The sequence below is a fragment of the Thunnus maccoyii genome, chromosome 21, assembly GCF_910596095.1.
Source record: "Thunnus maccoyii chromosome 21, fThuMac1.1, whole genome shotgun sequence".
NCBI classification, from domain to species: domain Eukaryota; kingdom Metazoa; phylum Chordata; class Actinopteri; order Scombriformes; family Scombridae; genus Thunnus; species Thunnus maccoyii.
Window position 1 is genome coordinate 22665600 of NC_056553.1, and position 20833 is coordinate 22686432.

The window sequence follows — 20833 nt, forward strand, 5'->3', positions numbered from 1 at the left end:
AGTAAAGACTAACAATTTTACGTGTAACCAGTTTACATTGCGCTATGTCCCACTTCTTGCAGGAGTAAGTGTCCATTGGCTGGGGGACTTTGTGTTTGTGGAGAGTGGTCTTGGGGTGAGAGTGAAGTTCGACCTGGCCAACACCGTCTACTTAACAGTGACTGCTGAACACCTGGCAGCCACCAGGGGACTCTGTGGAGTCTATAATAACAACGCTGAAGGTGAGGGAAATGTGACGTGTGCAAGCTCACACATGATGTCTACATACTCTGCTATTGTGTCTCTCATCAATGACCCAGGATTCTGATTGAAAATTAAACTTGTGTATTTCTTGTGGACTCTGACCCAGGCTTATTTGGACTGCATCTTCTCTTAGGCTGGATTTAACCTGAAATACCAAAACTGTGGCCACTACTATGCAAGTGTTTATGTTCAAACACTTTTCCTGTGCAGCTGTAACCTGTTTGTTTCTTCTGTTGTAGATGATTTCACCACAATGGGTGGAACTGTGTCCCAGTATGCTGCCAGCTTTGGCAACTCATGGAAAGTTCCTGACCAGCAGAATGAAGTACTGCACTGAATACATTGAATGAGTATTTGACTTCCTTTTGCAACATTATGGCTTTTTGTCACTGCTGTTATTTTTCAATAAAAAGAGACATTTGATTTGTGTGCTTTCTGAATTCAAACAGGACGCAAGATTAAGGGTTGCTCTTGGTGTCAGTTCTGTGACAGTTCTAAAGGTCAAATCGCATTAAATGTGATCGACCATGGGTCTCATGCTTCTTTCAGGGCTGCAGTGATGCGGCTGAGCTGGGGCATAGCTGTGATGTCTCTGGAGATGCTGCCTTACGCAGACAGGCTGAGTCTGTGTGTCACCGACTACTGGAAAACAGCTTCACACACTGCCACCTCCGGGTCAGACACCCCTGATACTCATCACAGTCACATCTCATTACCTGTTTTCTCTAACTCATTGTTTTTCATTGTCCTTTCGGAGACTTGGATACACGCAGATGCTTTAATCATATTTCTTTGAAAACCAAGCCTGTAATCAGTATAATGAGTTGTCAAAGAGCTGCTTGAAGTGGATAATTAACCAGGTGTCAATTTTTACAGCAGTTCCAAGAAATGGGACTGTGTCAAAGACTAATGACTTGTAATGACCACATGGAAAAGAATAAGCAACAGCTGAGCCTCAGTGAGAGAATTCAATTACTAGTTTAAGTTCAACCTACATTTAACATTGCTTACAAATCATTTTGAAATCTTTTGAAATAGGTGCAGTAATAAAACTTAGTTAATAAGTTAAGTTAGTGAGTTAATAAGTTATCAATTTAGAAATGCTGATATCTAGCCTATCTCTCTCAGGCATTACAGGTGCACTTTTTTATATGATAACATATTGTACTACATTGTACATGCCTAATCTGATTATCCCTTTACACAATCTGTGTTTCCATAAATTGCATTTTTCTTATTTTTATTTCCAATATATATCTACTATAATCTACTATTTACTATTTTATTTCTACTATGTCATTTCTAAGCCACTGTGTGCAGAATTTCAAAATTTCTAACTTAGGCTACCCCTAGTATCAAAAAAGCAGCAATATATTCTGCTACAAGCATGTCAAAAACTATATTAATGAGTGCTGTTTGACACAAACATGTCTTTCTTTGTGTCTTTCAGGTGGACCCAGCAGCATACATAGACACCTGTCTGTACCTGTACTGTAGCCTTCCACCTAGAGAGAGGGATGCAGCAGTGTGTGACACTCTGGCAAGCTATGCCCGAGAGTGTGCCCAGCAACATGTCATCATAATGTGGAGGACAGCCACACTATGTGGTAATAAAATATAACCGTTTGGGCAACCTGATGGCTTAGTTTAGAAGTGTCATAAAGTCACTCAGTCAGTAATATCAGTTACACAATATCTTACTATCAAAAGTTTGCTAACATTAACAGCCAAAAGCTACTGGTCATACCAGACCAAATAAGGCTGTAGTGACAAAAGTCATGAGTGCCTTGAATAGAGAAAAGGTATATATGAGATGTGCATGGCAATGCTGAGGTCTGGAATATTGCTGGAAAGTTATGTAATTGGACAATCAAAACTTGACTATAAACTATAAGCAAACATAGATGGGTGCAATAGAAAAAGTGACTTTGGTATTTAACTGTCTGGCATTCAAAAATCCTGATGTTGAAGTTTCCTACTGAAACACACAGAAGTTTTCAAAACAGCTTGTAACTCTGACAAAAGAAAAGAAAGACATTGAAATATTCACTGTGATGACATAACTAACATCTCTTTTTAATTTCAAACATACATCTTAAAAAAGACTTTGTAATCATAAAAGTAGAAGTGACTACTAAGTAAGTATACACTTAGTAATACTGAGTGTATACTTAGTAAACATTGTGGTGCTCAAAAACACCTGCACACCTTCCTCTCACTGACTCATCATTCATTTTCTCTCCACTGTATTTCCTCTGCATGGACCCCAGGTCGTGTCTGTCCTGGAGATCAGGTGTTTTCGGACTGTGTGTCCTCCTGCCCCCCCAGCTGTGCATCTCAGCAACTACCTGGGCCCGCTGCAGCCATGGGCCAGTGCAGGGAGGAGTGTGTAGGGGGCTGTGAGTGTCCACCGGGCCTCTACGTTCACCAGGGACTGTGTCTGAAAAGAGACGATTGTCCTTGTTTCCATCGCAGACGTACCTACCAGTCGGGCGACAGGATACAGCAGAGATGCAACACCTGGTGAGGGTGTAGTGTGTTTGTATTCCCCCTTCCACACAATTTCATTATTATCTTTCTGACTCTCCATCCTCCTTCTTACTTTTTTAACTCTCAATCCTCCCAGTGTGTGCAAAGCAGGCCAGTGGCAGTGTACTGGGGAGAAGTGCGCTGCCCAGTGCAGCCTGATGGGGGCGCTACAGGTCACCACCTTTGACAAAAAGAGATATTCGCTACAGGGGGGAGACTGTCCCTTCACTGCTGTGGAGGTGAGACATGCAATGCAACCATGCATACAGTGACTATCTACACTATGAGATGAATTTGTATGTGTGGCAGCCACTTCTCCATTGTGTCTTCATCCTCTGTGTGTGTTCAGGACTTTGTTGACAGGAAGCTGATGGTGAGTGTGCGCTGTGGGGAGTGCACAACAGGAGGTGGTAGTGGAGGAGGACTAGGTTGTCTAAGGGAGATGTCAGTCACAGCATTACGCACCACAGTCACCATCACAGACACTGGTGAGTTAGTTAAACACTCTGACCTGACTACTCATGCCTACCAGTACTGCAGAGTTAAATTATCATTTTACACCTTGACATTGGGAACAGCAAACATGACTAACATTAAAGCTGCTATGTCTAGAATTTTTTATGGATTGCATCTTTAAACAAATAAAGAAATCATTCTGTTTGTAGAGAAATAAGATAATTCCGCTGTTTTCAGTCAGTTAATGCTAAATCAATCTATGGAGTGTTTTAATGTCTTTCAGCTCGTTGTTTTGGGTTTATGTTCCACAACTTTACTGTTTTGGTTCAGCTTTACAGCTCTCATCAACCTCATTTCCAGCCACAGCAGGCAGATGTTTGCAAAAAAAATAGCTCTAATGAACCCATTGTACACTACTTGCTCAGCACCAAACAGCAGACAGACAGGTTAAAGTAGAGACTGGTGAACATAATAGAGCAGTTAAAGCAGCTGAAGAACCAGATATATAACCAAGTATTTACAAAGGGGAAAACACATGTTTGTTATTATTAAAGCAACCATGTGCAGATTTTTATGTAATTGTAGCATCTGTCAAATTATTTTTATTGCAGAATTTTTGTTTGTAGAAAAAGTAGACATTGCTTAAGTCAGAAACATTTCAAGTTCAACAGATAAGACCTTTAAGTTCTTTTGAAAAAGCATTACATGTAATAAATGACCAATAAATAAATAAATATCATTTTTTATGGTGAGAAGTCTTCATTGTGAATGTTTTCACTACCATCTGATGGCTTACAGTTGGTATTGTTTCCTCCAGGCACAGTGACATTGAATGGCCAGAGGGAGGCGTTGCCCGTGGTGACAGGGGACCTCGTTGTGCGAAGGGCCTCCTCCTCCTTTCTCCTCATCCAGACGTTTGGCGCTCAGCTTCTCTGGCATCTAGATGGACCCCTGATCCTGATTACTTTGCAGCCTGGCTTTGCAAACAAGGTGACCTTCACATACTGTATATGGTGCTTTGAGGTGTACCAGTCTAAGTCCTCAATTGAAACCAACTAAATGAAACAGCAGTGTTTGCATTTTTCCATTTTGAGTGCCTAAGTGGTTCCAAATTTCAAATATAGGTGGCATCTTGAGTTCCAAAATGATTAGTTGAAACTCAGTGATCAAACAAAACAGAAATTTCAACTCTACTCAACTCGTGTTCCTTTGTTTTGGTAAATGAGTGTATTTGTTGTATTCAAGGTGCGCGGCCTGTGTGGAACGCTGACCTGGAACCAGCATGATGACTTCACTACTCCAGAAGGAGACGTTGAGAACAGCGTGTCATCCTTTGCTAGGAAATTCACTACAGAGCATTGTACTCTACCTAGAGGAGCACCACCTGACCCCTGCACCACATACACCCAGAGGAGACATTATGCAGAGACCGTGTGCTCCGTCATACACAGCCCCGTATTCCAAGTTAGTGTGTATCTAACATGTTGTGTCTGTCTCAGTCTTGTTGTGTGATGTGTACGTAACCCTCTGCCTCTCACTCATTCACACATGCTCACTCTCTCATTCTGACCTTTTAGGCCTGTCATGACGTGGTGGAGAGGGAGCCCTATTTCCGCCTCTGTCTGTTGGAGGTTTGCGGTTGTGCTCCACAGAAGGTGTGTCACTGCACCATCCTCACCGCTTACGCCCGACACTGTGCCCAGGAGGGTGTAGCTGTCCACTGGCGCAACCACACCTTCTGCTGTAAGTACGGCCATTGTTTAATGATGTTCCATGATGCCCATTAGTGGTTGCCATGGTAACACTGAGTTCGTAGAAATATCCAATTAATATTTGATGATTAGTAATTGTGGGTCTCTCTCAGTGAAATCAAATGGAATAATTCATTCATTCATTCTTTCGTTTGTTTATTCATCTGTCATGTGGGTGGTCTTAGTCACCATTAATTGGATTCTGATTGGTCCAAGGATCCGATGCAACACATACAGGTGACATTTTCATTAGGTGTGGAATCACATGGCTTGAAACCAATTAAGCCTTTGACATCAGACTCAAGAAAGACTTGATTTGTCACTGATTTGTGACTTCACTTGGACTTGAGCCTCCTGAAAGTTTTGATCCCCTCCCCAAGTCTTTGGTGGCACCAGCAGCATATCAAGAGACAGCTTAGATATCCAGGCCAGGGCTCAGTTTACAGGCCTACTTGAAGGCTAGAAGCATATGCCCCACAATGTTGCTATGCCAAAAACTGAGAAACCATTAACAAACTTTCGTGCCCTTTAGATTTTAGCCTTTAAAGCTGTATAATCATGTACTATGCCAAGCTATTTATACCAAGTTGTTTTGGCTTTGCAAAACCTCTTCCCCTCTCGTGTCTCCCCAGCGGTCCAGTGTTCAGGGGGCCAGGTGTACCAGGAGTGTGGTCGTGCATGCAGGGGTGCATGTTCAGACCTGCGGCAGGGCTGGAGCTGCGATGACAGTGGTGGTGGTGGTGGAATGGGCTTTAGGATGTGTGTTCCAGGTTGCCAGTGCCCATTAGGACTAGTGCAGGACCACCAGGGCCAGTGTGTGCCCATCGCTATGTGCCCCTGCGTGCAAGGAGACAAGACGTACTCGCCTGGGGCTGTTGTTCAGAACAACTGTAATACATGGTATATAGTAGCGTAGGAGGAACTTTTGGCTTTTGAACATTCTGACTAACACTGTGTATGGTTTTAGATACTCTCGCTGGAAAAATGCTCCACTTCCCTTAGTGCACTTGAAAAGTAAAAGGTCACGATGATAAAGCAAGTATAACTAAACCACAATTTTAAGTTTTTTAGTTGCCACTTTGATCAGCTCATTTCATAGAACCTTCTTTGACTCTTGATGGGAGAATTTCACTGCCAGGTTAAATATTAACATTGTGGTGTAGGCGTAATGCTCTTGCAAATAGCAGATGCACTAAACATTCTCAGAGTGAAGACATGATGATAGAGGTTAATTACGTTTAAGCTCTAACTGACCTACTAATGTATTATTGCACATCATAAAAATCAGCTTTCTTTTTAATGGCTATCTGCCTTCTGCTTTTATCACAAGGTAATTGTGATAAAGAATCAGAGTGAGTAAGCATATTTTCTCTGTTATCAGCTTAACACAGCTTTAATGTCGCTGCAATATAATACTGGCACAGTTTCATGAATATAGTACTGAACCTTTATTCCACCGGGTAACAGATATAGAATAGAATAGTGTGTTACTAACAAATCTGTCATTTTTTGCCCTTTTTAGGATAAGTGTTTTGTAATAACATACATAAATGATATTTTTTTTGATTATGATTTTTTTTATTTGATTGCATTACTCAGTTAGTATAGAAAAGTATGTGCTAGGTGTTTTCCAGATAAACTTAAAACCATGATGTGTAGAATTTGAATATTTCCAACTTGGCGCCCACTGTGGTACTATTAAGAATAATTTAAAAGATGCTAGAATCACACAAAATGTCTATACATGGTGGCTTTAAGTTGCGTCCTTACTTAAAGAAATTCCTGCCTTGGCAATAAATGTAATGAAAGTGTAAAGTGCATATGAGCACACATTGTCCTAAGAGATTTTCTAGTGGTGTAAGGGCTCTGATGAAATCACTCTATGTTCCTGCTCCCTGCTACAGGATAGGTTGATTTCATTGCGTCTCTTCACTACATAACGACAGCGATCATCACTCTAAGCATCTGAGTCATCTGTTAATGACTGAGTGAGAGCAGTCACAGTAGCAGTAGAGAGCTGAATGAATGTGTTTCTTTGATTTTATTGTATACGTCTCACACGTCTATATACGTGTGCTATATGTGCTGTGTTTCATTTTATATGTGTGTTTTATATGTGTGTTTCATTTTACGAAACTCATTTTCTTTGTGTTGTAACTTCTGAGATAAGACCATTGACCTGGTTAATTGTGATAAAGAAATATCGGATGATTAGATAATTATTACACTGATATAAAAAAATGACACACAGCACATCTATTCACCTTGAATGACACAACTTGGTTGTAGACCTCTTAGCATATTTTGTTGTTGCCTCATTAAATTTTATAGCTACTGTTTCAGTTTTATTAACAGTAAAGTACAACTTTGTTGATCCCTAGTTAACTCTCTTGAGCAAGCACAGATTCAGTATAATGCTCAAAGCACTACAAGTCTCTAGATTTCTTGTCTCTAGGCCAACTTGCCTCAACATGTCTGTCTCATGATGCACATTATTCCACTTTGTGTTATTTACTGACTGCTGATATTTCAATACAAAGCTTGATTTAAGCTGAAACATACACATAATGCCTTTCCGTCTATGTCAGAACTGATTCTGCTCTCCTCTTCCATTTACAGTGTGTGTGAGCATGGGTTGTTTAACTGCACACAGGAGCACTGTGAGGAGGTGAACCAGTGTCCTGGCTCTCTGGTTTACTCTCCACGCTCCTGCCTCCTCACCTGCTCCAGCCTGGACCCTCCTAGTCAACAGCAGGGGCCCAGTGCCTCACAGCCGAGCTGTAGAGAGCCCCTGTCTGGCTGTGTGTGTCCTCAGGGAACTGTGCTACTAGTGGGTGAAAATTCTAATTTAGTTTTCTGAATGGATATAGGATAAAGGATATAACAAAACAATTATGCAACTCTTTTGGAGTGTGAAATGTTGATACTATACCCTTTTCATAGCAGACATTTTTCCCTTGCATGCAAAGCACAGGTGTAGTTAATAGCATGAATGATGGCTCCTGTCAGCCATGCTTGTAAGCCAGCACATGCAGCCAATATTAAGGTCATTAGCTCTACCTGTGGGTTTCCAAATGTCACATGTCCAAATGTCTGTCATGAAAAAATCCCTAGATCAAACTTTATGATTTGTCCCCAGTAGCATTTGCGTAAAACCTTTGGCAATTTGAGGGCAGCAAAGTGGAAAACACAACATTTGGATATTATCCCCATATAAATTTGACATGGTGAACATGTTAGAAAACTTTTATACATTCAGCAGACATGGAACAACATTAGACTTCATCTGGAGTCTGGCTACATGTGTCTGGCTACCTGCCAAATGTAAATTTAATATTCACCCTCCTTCTAGATCTAGCTTGTTCTCCACATAATCTTGAGGGAAATGTCTGGCCTTTAGCAACTAATTGCTATACTAGCTCACTAGCTAGTTGCTAACTTTGTTTGACCTATGACTGCTAGGCTTAGGAAGAAATGCCCTGTTTTTCTGAATTAACCAGATAACCATCTCAGAATTCTGAGAAATTCTTCTTTATTTTTCTGAAATAATGAGGGACCTCAAAATCTCAAGAGAGGTTCCAATTTCTACTTGAGAACTCAATTTCATGGAAGCAAACATGTCCCACCTGTTAAATTTCGTCCACTTTTATTTTGATTTTGGTTTGAAAGAGGTTGGTTTGGGAGATACTCGTGTTTTTAAGTAATATAAATGGTAATGTTATTAGTTTGTCGACTTTGTGCAGGCACCTCAGAACAGGCAAAAATGTCTCATCAAACCCCAAAAGTAGATGAAACAAACACCAGTTGCCTACAGAGCTAAGAAATTATTTTTTCATTTTATCTCGTTAATTTAGGAAAAAGAGCAGAATTATTTTTTCCATGACTTTTCTCAGAACTCTGAGATAATTACGTCGTAATTCAGAATGCATTACGCTTCTGTACTAGGTAGAGCTTCTTTGTGAGAAAAGAGCTGCCTGCTACGTCTGGAAACAAGGTTGATAACGCAGTGAGACTGAACGAAAAAAGTTGTGGTGTACAACCATAGTGTACAACCAAAATAATAAGCTAAAAGATGCTAAGACTGAGCGCTACGGTAGATGCTAACGGTAGAGCTGACCTACAGAGTTGGTTATATTTCTCTGTGAGTTTGTTGTTACAAGATACACCTTCCACATTAAACATGTAAATTTAATTTAAAACTATTTAGAGCAGCTGTATGTGTTAGCATGCTTACACTGAGCAATAGGAGATAATGGGTGTATTTTGGATGTTTATTTTTTTACTTCTGATGGAGCTAAGCTAGCAGGTTCTTCCTGCTAACCTGCTGTAGGTTTAACATTGTTCATAACTTCCCTCGTAAAGAATGCATGATCTTATCTGTTCCTTTACTTTGTCACATATTTAGTTGAAAGAAAATGCCGGTATGGTACCTTTTAGTTTTATTGGTAGCTTTATAATGTCTCCACTTTTTCTGGTTCATTTGGCTTTGTTAATTATAAAATGTGTCATTAAATCATTGAATATTAATTAAATTAATTTAAATGGACAGATGATAGACACATAATATCATAATTTAATGTGGCTGAGTTTTGACTACTGTACATTATGTCTTCTCTGGGTTACTACAGGGTGATCGCTGTATCCTGCCAGATGAGTGCCCATGTCACCATAATGGTCAACTTTACTACACCAATGATACCATCACTAAAGACTGCAACACATGGTAATGTATGCAGTTGTCTCATTGCATCACATCCCCTTTTAACATTTAATTATCTGAACTATACCTCATTCATTCTTGCAGTGTGTGTAAGGAGCGCCGCTGGCACTGCAGCCAGTCCGCCTGCACCGGTGTGTGTGTGGCAACCGGTGACCCACACTATGTGACATTTGATGGCCGCTGCTTTTCTTTCCTGGGTGACTGCCAGTATGTGCTGGCGAGTGAGAGCAGTGGTTTATTCAGCGTCACTGCGGAGAATGTGCCCTGCGGGAGCACCGGGGTCACCTGTACAAAATCTGTCACCCTCAGCCTGGGGAACACCATCATTCACCTGCTGAGAGGTAGGCGGGAAGCGGAGGCTGGATGAGAGGAGGCTGGCATTCATATGTTTAAGGAGATAGTTGCTTGAATTAAGCTGTCTTGTTTCTGTGATTTAGGTAAAGCTGTGACAGTTAACGGGATGCCAGTTACTCTACCAAAGTCCTACAGTGGCAGTGGTCTGACTTTGGAACGAGTGGGCCTGTTTGTCTCACTCTCCTCTCAACTTGGGGTCACTCTGCTCTGGGATGGAGGTAGGACACACACACACACACACACACACACACACACAACTTCTGCAACTTGAAATAATCTCTCGTTCAACCCTTTCATACTCAGGGTTAGGTGTCTTTGTAGACTGTAATTTGTTTGTCAATGTTTGTTAACTTTAAACCTTATGTATAGATCCCTGTGACATGTTATAATTGCCAAAAATATAGTTTTTCTACATATTTTTATATTTTCATACAGTACTTGATCCAGTATTATTGTTGGAATTTGCAGTAGCAGCAAATAGTCAGTGGCTTTAGATAGAGGTTAATAAACAAATCAGTTGTAATGTTGTCATTCTGCTTTGTTTTCAGGTATGCGTGTGTATGTGCGTCTGGCAGCACACCTGCGGGGCCGCGTCGGGGGCCTGTGCGGCAACTTTGACGGTGACACAGAGAACGACTTCACAACACGACAGGGCATAGTGGAGTCCACAGCCGAGCTGTTTGGGAACTCCTGGAAGGTCAGCCCCTCGTGCCCTGATGTAACAGACCAGGACCTCCGAGACCCCTGCTCTGTAAGTTCATACACTGGAAATCCAGTTTTGATGATACATTCTCGCTCTCTCTTCCTCAAACACACAAACACATACACTTGAAAACCAACTAACGTCTGTCTCTTTGTCTTGTTCAGCTGAACCCCCACAGAGTGACATGGGCCAGGAAAAGGTGTGCAGTCTTGACTCAGGAGCTCTTCTCTCGATGCCACACTGAGGTGCCCTTCCAGCAGTATTATGACTGGTGTGTCTTTGATGCTTGTGGGTGAGTGACAGCACTAATCTACACTGGATGTCTCAAAAGTTTTACAATAGTCTACTCCACTATAGACATTACCTGTGTTCTATGCGGGGAAAAAAAGGCTGTTGTAGGAAGAAATTACTGTTTTTTCAGCATTTCTTGTTTTGTTCTTGAGATTGTTCACTTACAGTAATACTGTAAATGACACATGAAGAAACCATATGATTTTATTGTGTGGTTTTTAGCTGTGACTCTGGTGGGGACTGTGAGTGTCTCTGTACAGCCATTGCCGCCTATGCTGAGGAGTGTAACCGCAGAGGGGTCTACATCCGCTGGAGGTCGCAGGAGCTCTGTCGTACGTCAATCTTCAGCTCATGCACTTTAATTCCTTTCGTCCTTTCTTTCTGTTGCTTTTGTTCGCTGATGTAGTGTTGCTGTCTTTCTTCTTCTCACCATTTACCTCATTCCCTGCAGCTCTGCAGTGTGAGAATGGGCTGGTGTACGATCCCTGTGGTCCAGCTTGCTCTCCCTCCTGTCCCACTGTGCAGCAGAGTCCACACTCCCAGTGTGGTGCCCTCTCCTGTGTGGAGGGCTGCTTTTGCCCTTCTGGCACTGTCCAACATGGTAAGACAGACTTAACAAACTGATTCTGTGCTTCTGCGGATGATATATACTCTGGTCAAACATATCATAATGGGCGTCTTTTGATTTTACAGCCTGTGGTGCCACAATCACAACAAACTTTACACATTTAGCTCATTAACAACAGGCAAAACTATAAGAATAGCAGGATTGTCAGTATGTTTTCTGTTCTACAGGCGACAGCTGTGTAGTTTCCTCTCAGTGTCCATGTGAATGGGAGGGCTCCATGTTTCCAGCTGGAACTAGCATCACTCAACACTGCCAGAACTGGTTAGATGATCTCTTACACTCTTTGTTAAAAAGATAAGGAAGTGTTATTTTTCAAAAGAAGCTGACCATTAAGATTGAAGTCAGTGGGAATTCTTTGCCTATGTGATTCCAGTTCCTGTGAAGATGGTGTGTGGCGGTGTGATGGTGTGGCTTGCCCTCCTCCCTCCCCTCCCTGTCTGGAATCAGAGTTTACCTGCGCTGGGGGTCGCTGCATCCCTTCTCAATGGGTGTGTGACAATGAGGATGACTGTGGTGATGGTTCAGATGAGATTTGTCCATCCACTTGCTCTCCAGACCAATTCCGCTGTACCAGCACGCCAAGGTGAATCCAAACCTGTTTGAAATTTGCTCTAAAGCATGGCATTGTCTTGATGTGGAGATGTTCTCATAGGCTTCACCCTGGCAACAAAGCAGCAAAGCAGCTGATATTTAGCATATGAGCAGTAGCATGTTATTACACTAATATGCTAACCGAAATGTTACATACTGGCTACAATCTTAATGTTAACTTGTTAAATATTACATGCTAAACAATAGCATGTTAACTTCCAACAGCAAAATGATACGTTTTTTGCCTCACTAGTGGTAACAGCTTCTAGCATTGCTTTAAGCTCTGACTTTAAGTCATATTTTTAGATTTGAAAGAGTCATTATTAGCTGCTGCAATGAAATTCCTGAAGTGAATAAAGTATATTAACCCCAACCCTGCAGTGGACCATGTTTGAACCTGGCTCTGCGTTGTGATGGCCACCCAGACTGTGCTGACCAATCAGATGAGGAGTTCTGTGGACCTGCCACCCCCGTACCCCTGTGTCCACCGGGGGAGTTTCAGTGTGCCAGTGGGAAGTGTCTGTCAGCCAGCCGTGTGTGTGACGGACGGCTGGACTGTGGTTTTGCTGACAGTTCTGATGAGCAAGGTAATCTATCACTTATACTCCATCCAGCAGTATACTCCATGCACAACTCAACTGAACAAGATACTGTATTGACAAAATACCGAAAAATGTTATCTTATTATCAAACTCTATCATGCAACATACTTCATCAGCAAATTTCAGCAAGCACAGTATCCTTTCAACAACTTATTTGTTGGATCTTGGGTTTTTTTTAATGTGGGCATAGTTGAATAATGAATTTCCTGTGTGCTAAACTGTGCTTTTGCCGGACCAGACTGTGGCGTGGTGTGTGATGAAGGGGAGTTCCTGTGTGCTGGGGGACGCTGCATCCTCTACCTCCACCGCTGTGATGGACATGATGACTGCGGTGACCTTAGTGATGAGAGGGGGTGTGTTTTCAGTTCTGCTGAAGGTTTGGTATTTTGGATAGTGAGCGGTTAAATGGGCTGGCATAGATGTTTAGTGCAGTGTTTGAATTTAGACATTGAATATTATAAATATGCTTTGCAGAGTTTGTTTTGTGAAATGGGTGCAGCTTTTAATGACTTCACTGCAACAGAAAATCTCCCTTTTTTATTTATTTTTTGTCTGAGAGTTTATTTGACATTGGATTAATATTGCAGACACATCACATAAATCATGATAATGTGCAAACACTGTTCACATCCATATCTGTTCACAAGATGTAGATAGTGCAATCTTTTTGTTTTGTTCCCTAAAAGCAAACAACATGGATTAAGCTGTATGATGTCATCACCATCTTATCATTTGGGTGGTTTCTAGGTGTGTTTGTGCACCAGGGAAGTTTCAGTGCCCTGGGGACCAATGTATCTCTGCAGACAGAGTGTGTGATGGACACAGAGACTGTCCATCTGGAACAGATGAAGCTGTTTGTCCAACACTGTTCACACCCATATCTGTTCACAAGATGTAGATAGTACATTCTTTTTGTTTTGTTCCCTAAAAGCAAACAACATGGATTAAGCTGTATGATGTCATCACCATCTTATCATTTGGGTGGTTTCTAGGTGTGTGTGTGCACCAGGGGAGTTTCAGTGCCCCGGGGACCAATGTATCTCTGCAGACAGAGTGTGTGATGGACACAGAGACTGTCCATCTGGAACAGATGAAGCTGTTTGTCCAAGTAAAGGTAGAAATAATAAGATAGCATTGACTGTTTCATAATTCATACCCAACTAATATAAAAATGTATGTCTGAAGCCAACTCATCCTGCATGATTTGAGTAAGTAATACAATTTCGGAAAAGGAATTTTAAACTCATGTCATCCTTTTTGTGCGTAACAGTGACCTGTGCTCCCAACCAGTTTGCCTGTAGTGATGGAACATGTGTTGTCGCAAATAAGCTGTGTGATGGAACAAAAGACTGTCCAGCTGGAGAGGACGAGAACAGAACCAATTGCTACTCTGTTATCATAACACCGGCTCCTTCACCTTTCACCCCGACTGTGCCCACTTTAGGTAATGATAGTCATGATTTAGAGATTTAGGAGAAGTTTTTCAGTGTTCTGTGTTTCTTATAGCCCTCTGTCTCTTCAGCTTGTAGGTCCTATGAGTTCAGCTGTGCCACTGGTGGGCAGTGTGTCCCTCAGGCCTGGCGTTGTGATGGGGAGACAGACTGTATGGATGGTAGTGATGAGCAGCAGTGTCCTACACCCTGTGGCCCTGGCCAGGTGCCCTGCCTCAGCGGGGACCAGTGTGTGGATTACCAGCAGCTCTGTGACGGGATCCCGCACTGCAGGGATTCCTCAGATGAGAGCATAGACAACTGTGGTACGTGGTATCGAATAATGACAAAAATATGTGTTTTGAGTATTTAAGGAATCCCATAGTTTATATCATGTGGCCACAGAAATGGACTTTTGTCTGAAGTCATGCTAATGTGCAATAATTCTGTCTTTCTTCTAGGCTCTACCCGAATACCTCCCTGCCCAGGAAGCTTCCCATGTGACAATCGCACCTGTGTGAACATGTCGCAAGTGTGCAATGGCGTCCCAGACTGTCCACGGGGCGAGGATGAGTTGGTGTGTGGTGAGTTCTCACAAGATAGGTAGAGTATGAGATGTGATGAGGGTAAGAGTGATGGAGGAAGGGACCGCAGGAAGAAGGCGAAGGAAGGGAGCAAAGGAATGAATGAAGGAGAGAAAATAGTGAAGGAAGTAAACAGAAAAGCAGTGTACTTCCCAGTCTCTTATATTCACCAAGTTGAAGGCGACTGATTTTTGTGAACTTTGATATTAATGTTGAATAAAATATTTAAAATATTATTCTATCCCTGTGTTGCTTCATTTCCAGATAAAACTACAGTGCCCCCTGGCAGTAGGAATACCACTATTACCTGTCCTGAATTCACCTGTATGGATGGATCCTGCATTCCCTTCAACATGGTAGATGCTGTTTTTTTGTGACAAATAAGACACACAAGATCTGATCTTGAGGGGTGAGGTCTGGGTTTTAGTTCTAAGGTTTTAGTTAAGTTGCAGCAACATTTCAACAAACAGCATGTCTTAATCAGAGCAAAAAGTTTTGACTTATTCAGAAAGCCTGTAAGAACTTTTGCATATTGGTAATATTGCTGTTTTTTAATTGAGTCATGGTCAGCATAAGGATGCGTCATATTAAACATAAGATAAAAGAAAAATGTGAAAAAGTGTGAAAAATTATTTTTTTATGCATAATTCATTCCTGGTTCATAGATATTCAATATAAAATTTCACAATTAACTTATCGCAAGCAACAAAGAATATGCTTATTTCTTCCAGTTACATTTCACCAATCATGTTCACTAACCATGTCCTATTACCCAGGTGTGTAACGATGTGGCGGACTGCCCAGACTCCTCACTAGCACCACTTGGAAACCCCACAGATGAGCAAGGCTGTAGAAGCTGGAGCTCCTGGGGTCCCTGGAGCCCCTGCAGCGTCTCCTGTGGTACAGGCTCCATGAGCCGGCAGAGATCATGTCCTCCAGGAGACCCCCTGCGCCACTGTCAGGGCCAGGATGTCCAGAGGCAGCAGTGCTTTAACACCACCTGCCCCGGTAAGGAGGTGGAGATTAACTAAGGAATGAATAGGTATATTGAGAATTCAGTTTTGGTCTGGGAATTACTGTTGTCATGTCATCACGTGAAGAAAATTGTCATCTCTTACCAGCTTAGTTTGAAAAATATTTGTTGGAAATGTTGACAGTGTTGCTGAAGTGTCAAATTGACATGGTTGAAAATAAAATGTATATAATATATATACTGTATATGATACAATGATGTGATGGCTCTCTCCTTCCCGCCCAGTGGATGGTCAATGGCTGCCATGGGTGAGCTGGTCAAACTGTTCCAGTGGTTGTGGCGGAGTGCAAGTCAGACACAGAGGCTGCATCCCTCCTCGCTATGGAGGACGGGATTGCTCCCAGCTTCCCGGATCATCCAACCTCACCATGGAAATCAGTAAGAGCTGTCTGTGAAAATAAATTTGAACTACAATAAAACTACAGGAAGATTAATTTGAAACAAAAGATGTTGAGCTTAAGTTGTTTCTGGCTAAAAATCACTGGATAGAACCACAGAAAGAAATACCCCAGTCTTCTACCATTGCAGAGGAAGAAACTGTTGGTACACCTGAATTAAAAAAAAGGGACCATTTCATTGGTAAAAAGTAGTTCCACAGTGATGTCTGTTGCTTTTCCATTTGAACTGGGACATTGTCTCTGGAAACACAAGTTGTGTTTTAAATTTTTTTTAATTGTGAATTTTCACCATCACAAACAAAATTCTATTTACTTTCATTGCATGGAGGTGGATACCACTGTAACTAAGAGAGAAAATATGCATTTTTGTAATTTGGGTGAACTGGTCCTTTAGTTCAGTCTTTGAACTTAGAAAGGACAAAGTATTTTTATACCAAATCAATCTGCATATAATTTCACAAATAATAACAATTATTATTATTTTATAATAATAAGTTATATTGTAATGGTACTGCTGATAGAAATGCTCAAATCTTAAAATGTTTAACAATTGTATTATTGCTTTTTATCTGATGGTGTTTGCTCAAAAATGTAAGTAAAAAAAGTTTGTCAAAGACAGTTTGATGAAAATTCACTTTGTGATTCAATAATTAATAGTCAAAAAATATATATATTTTATTTCATTTTTTAATAAGTACACTCATGTATTTAAAACCTCCCCGCTCCCTCCTTTTCTTCCCTGTCCCATTTCAGCGCCTTGTCCTGACGATGGATGTGCCAACACCAGCTGTCCGGCTGGCCTGGTGAGACACAGCTGTGCTCCCTGCCCAGTGTCCTGCGCCCACATCAGTAGTGGAACGACCTGTGATCCCACAGCACCCTGCTTCTCAGGTCAGTCGCAGCAGAAAAGCTCAGGAAGAAATTTGGATCTTATACTTTGAAATGAATATAGACATTTGCACAGTTAATATTGAGATTTCTCTCATAAGCTTTTTTTCTTACAACCCTGTCTCTATTTTCAGGTTGCTGGTGTCCAGAGGGCCGGGTGATGAGCCACAACCAGCAGTGTGTGTTACCAGAGGAGTGTGTGTGTGAGGTGGCAGGTGTGCGCTACTGGCCGGGCCAGCAGATGAAGGTGGACTGTGAGATTTGTACTTGTGAGAGAGGAAGGCCTCAGAGCTGCCAGCCCAATCCAGACTGCTCAGGTGAGTCTGTCAAATATACAAAATCCGTTGTTTCATTTCAAGGTCAACATCAGAATCCAAGGGGAATTTTTACTCACATAGCAGGCATCATTCTTCATCTGCCTTAATGTTTCAGCAATCATACACACTCACATTTGTCTTTCTGTAGTGCACTGTGGCTGGTCATCATGGTCTGAGTGGGGAGAGTGTTTGGGGCCCTGCGGTGTCCAGAGTGTCCAATGGTCTTTCCGTAGCCCAAACAACCCCATCAAATACGGAGACGGGAGAACGTGTAGAGGTATCTACCGGAAAGCCCGCCGGTAAGTGGACGTTTCTGTTTCTACAACACTGCTTCTACACTATTACACCTCTAGTTGTAGATATTTGTGGTTCATGGAGGATGATTCCTAATGATCTTGGTGACCCCAAAGACCTTCTGTCAAGTTCCAGTGTCAGATTTAAATTTTTCCCCCATCCAACACTTGCAGAGTTTTCTTTAAAACTAATAGTTGGATTTCCTATCAGCCTATCACCAGATGATATATAGATGCTTAGCTTTGTACACAAGATACCTCAAAAATACTAGGTTGTAAGTTTCTTGCAGATATTTGTGGTCCACTGAGGATTAAACCTTGTATAGCATCTCACAGTCACATGAGCAGTTTTGATCAGAATGTACTGAGAGCCTTCATGCTCTCTGCATGAGATATGTTTGTTTTTGACTGCCATATTTGCTGTGGATATTCATGATCCACTGAGAATAAACTCTATGGACTCCAACTTATTTTGAACCATATTATGCAAAGTTACTTAATATGACAAATATCATACTTGTGGATCATCTACATTTCAACAACTCTCTGAGGTTGTAAAGTCATTCAACTTGGAACATTTATAGCATATTTGCATGCATTCCCTCACTCTTGTACTATTTGTGTGTGTCTGCAGGTGTCAGACTGACCCCTGTGATGAGTGTGAGTATCAAGGTCAGTCCCATGCTGTGGGACACAGATGGAGGTCTGAACCCTGCCAGTTATGTCACTGTCTGCCCAACCTGACAGTGCAGTGTTCGCCCTACTGCCCATACGCTGTTACTGGATGCCCACAGGTGAGAGAGGAATTGTGTTTGTGTGTCATGGGCATTTACTGTATACTGTGCCTGTTTTAAATGTGTTTGTGGAAATACGGTGTAGCACATTGGTACATTTGCTCACTTTTCTTTTTATGTTTGAGTAAGTAACTGTGTGAAACAAAGTTAATCTGTGTTTCAGTCTTATCTCATATAAACAGTCCAAACTCACTCCCTCCCTGTCACAATCTACAGCTCTGCTTCCTTTGTATCCTTTGCTTTTCCTGTTCATAATTGTGTCCCGTAGCAACTGAGCAGAATGTTGAATGTTCCTTTGTTTGTTTAGGGCCAAAGTCTGGTGCCTGGAGAGGGAGACAGATGTTGTTACTGCCAAGGTAAAGTCACGGGTTACACTGATTAAATGTCACCCTGTTTAATGGTGAATAAAATGATTGGCATTTACCAGTTATACATGACAAAGGGCACTACACGGCTAACCACTGATGTCACAGAAGACTGGATCCCAATAAATGATAGGAAATGTTGTGGGATGTGCTTTTGGGCATACACACAGACTCAACCTGTTTATTCCTTGGAGGGAGTGGTGGAGTGTTTTATTTTACTTTGTTAACCAATGTATCCTTTTTTCTAAGGTTCTTGTCACTTTCCGTCTTGTACTGACCACAGACATACAGTATCTCACAAAAGACCACTCACTATAACTGCTGAGGAAAACTGTCAAACGGTAGTTGAAAAGAGATCCAACAATTTATCAAACAGGAACTTAGGAGTCAAGTAGCTCAAACTTCATAGAGATTACACAGGGATAAAGATTGTAAATTACCCCACACATGTTATAACTAATATATGTAAAGTTTGTGCTTGTAAGTGCTTTTATGTTTTTAGATAATATTTCCTGTATAAACAGAAGCAGTTCACTTTGAAAGGAGTTTAGTCATATGTGACAAACAGAAATGTGACAGTTAAAACATCTAAATAATTAATAACACTGAACAGGGAGAGTGTAATTTGACTTTAGCTACAGTCGAAAGTGTTAATAAGGTATGTTAAATAGTTGTAATTGATTGTAAAAAAAAAAGAAAAGAAAAAAGAAACAGTAGTAGTAAAGTAATTTATTGTCTTGCCTTCTGTTTGTTACTTTTCAGTCCAGCACTTATGGTGATATGTTAATGAAGTTCAAAGAAAAAATGGCCAAATTATAATGTAAATACTGCAATACTTCTGAAAAGCCTGTTTTGTCAGATTCCTTATCCCCCGACATCAAAGTTGCAGCACTTCTTGTTCATTGTTGAAAATATGGATTAAGTGACGTTGTTCTCTTGACATTAATCTTTCTGTTTTACAACACATCTGCATGTAGGAGCCAATGACACCATTCCAGTGACAATCAGCCCTGCCACTGTGACTTCCAAGCCAGGAGAGGGCACTACACCCCTGGTTCCCACATATCCACTTCCTCCTGATGGTTAGTGTCTTTTTCATATGATCAGATGGTCATGTAATGTCAATGATAGAGTTAGAGGATCTCAGCATTTAGGACAGACGTCTATTATGTGATCATCATCTGAGATTTCATCCATCTGTTTTCACTCTTTGTCATTTTCAATTCAATTTTCAGATGATTGTTGGTCTCCTCTGGGTGTTCAGTCTCTCCCAGCTTCCAGTTTCAGTGCCTCGTCTCAGCAGACTGGTCACCCCCCTGAGGCAGCTCGTCTTCATGGCTGGGACCCCCATAGGGACCTCCAGGTATATCAGGACCAATTTAGACCAGCGGTTTATACGGTACAACCTGACTTTGTACTGGCACACATGCATCCTGCTGGAATTTACCAGGAATTTTCTAGATTGTTAAGCAAGTTGTTAAATGCCCACCAGCCTCAGGACTGCCGTTCCCATCTGAGCTTTGAAAAAAGACAAAATAAAAAAGTTTGGTGCCTCAGGTTTTTGCTTAAAAGTATAGTTAGACATTTTGGGAACTATACAGATTTACTTTCTTGCCTCGAGTTAGAGTTTTATTTGTGTCCTACTGTACTACTTTGCAAGTGTAATATTGTGCAACATGTAAGATTAGTCGTGCAAAACGTTTATTTTCAGGGCTGGAGTCCAGAACCAGAGGAGTATAAGGACCTGCCACAGCGGAGCCCTGAGGGACACAGTGGCAACACACAAAGCCCCTACCTACAGATAGACCTACTGACGCCATACAACATCACTGGTAAACATTTATGCCTGCACATGCAATCGTA

At 41.5% G+C, this 20833-nt stretch overlaps 1 protein-coding gene across 11 annotated transcripts in view; it reads left to right on the forward strand.

The window, feature by feature from the left end:
* Positions 1–20833, forward strand: part of sspo (SCO-spondin) — an 88567-nt gene that overhangs the window by 15607 nt on the left and 52127 nt on the right. For 6 of the 11 annotated variants that reach the window (XM_042399209.1, XM_042399215.1, XM_042399212.1 and 3 more), the window contains 38 exons: positions 63–221; positions 483–568; positions 793–918; positions 1694–1850; positions 2514–2766; positions 2870–3011; positions 3122–3260; positions 4046–4218; positions 4474–4692; positions 4806–4971; positions 5612–5879; positions 7599–7809; positions 9608–9702; positions 9784–10040; positions 10137–10271; positions 10602–10804; positions 10921–11048; positions 11270–11379; positions 11499–11648; positions 11843–11936; positions 12049–12258; positions 12648–12853; positions 13107–13221; positions 13861–13982; positions 14139–14312; positions 14391–14624; positions 14760–14882; positions 15147–15238; positions 15659–15890; positions 16141–16293; positions 17067–17204; positions 17336–17518; positions 17667–17817; positions 18446–18605; positions 18913–18961; positions 19948–20052; positions 20206–20333; positions 20682–20802. In XM_042399209.1, coding sequence (XP_042255143.1) covers positions 63–221; positions 483–568; positions 793–918; positions 1694–1850; positions 2514–2766; positions 2870–3011; positions 3122–3260; positions 4046–4218; positions 4474–4692; positions 4806–4971; positions 5612–5879; positions 7599–7809; positions 9608–9702; positions 9784–10040; positions 10137–10271; positions 10602–10804; positions 10921–11048; positions 11270–11379; positions 11499–11648; positions 11843–11936; positions 12049–12258; positions 12648–12853; positions 13107–13221; positions 13861–13982; positions 14139–14312; positions 14391–14624; positions 14760–14882; positions 15147–15238; positions 15659–15890; positions 16141–16293; positions 17067–17204; positions 17336–17518; positions 17667–17817; positions 18446–18605; positions 18913–18961; positions 19948–20052; positions 20206–20333; positions 20682–20802 — 5967 coding nt within the window. Of the gene's footprint in view, positions 1–62; positions 222–482; positions 569–792; positions 919–1693; positions 1851–2513; positions 2767–2869; positions 3012–3121; positions 3261–4045; positions 4219–4473; positions 4697–4805; positions 4972–5611; positions 5880–7598; positions 7810–8496; positions 8651–9023; positions 9121–9379; positions 9401–9607; positions 9703–9783; positions 10041–10136; positions 10272–10601; positions 10805–10920; positions 11049–11269; positions 11380–11498; positions 11649–11842; positions 11937–12048; positions 12259–12647; positions 12854–13106; positions 13222–13860; positions 13983–14138; positions 14313–14390; positions 14625–14759; positions 14883–15146; positions 15239–15658; positions 15891–16140; positions 16294–17066; positions 17205–17335; positions 17519–17666; positions 17818–18445; positions 18606–18912; positions 18962–19947; positions 20053–20205; positions 20334–20681; positions 20803–20833 lie in introns of those variants that run through there. The other 5 variants (XM_042399216.1, XM_042399218.1, XM_042399217.1 and 2 more) reach the window with 5 other exon arrangements.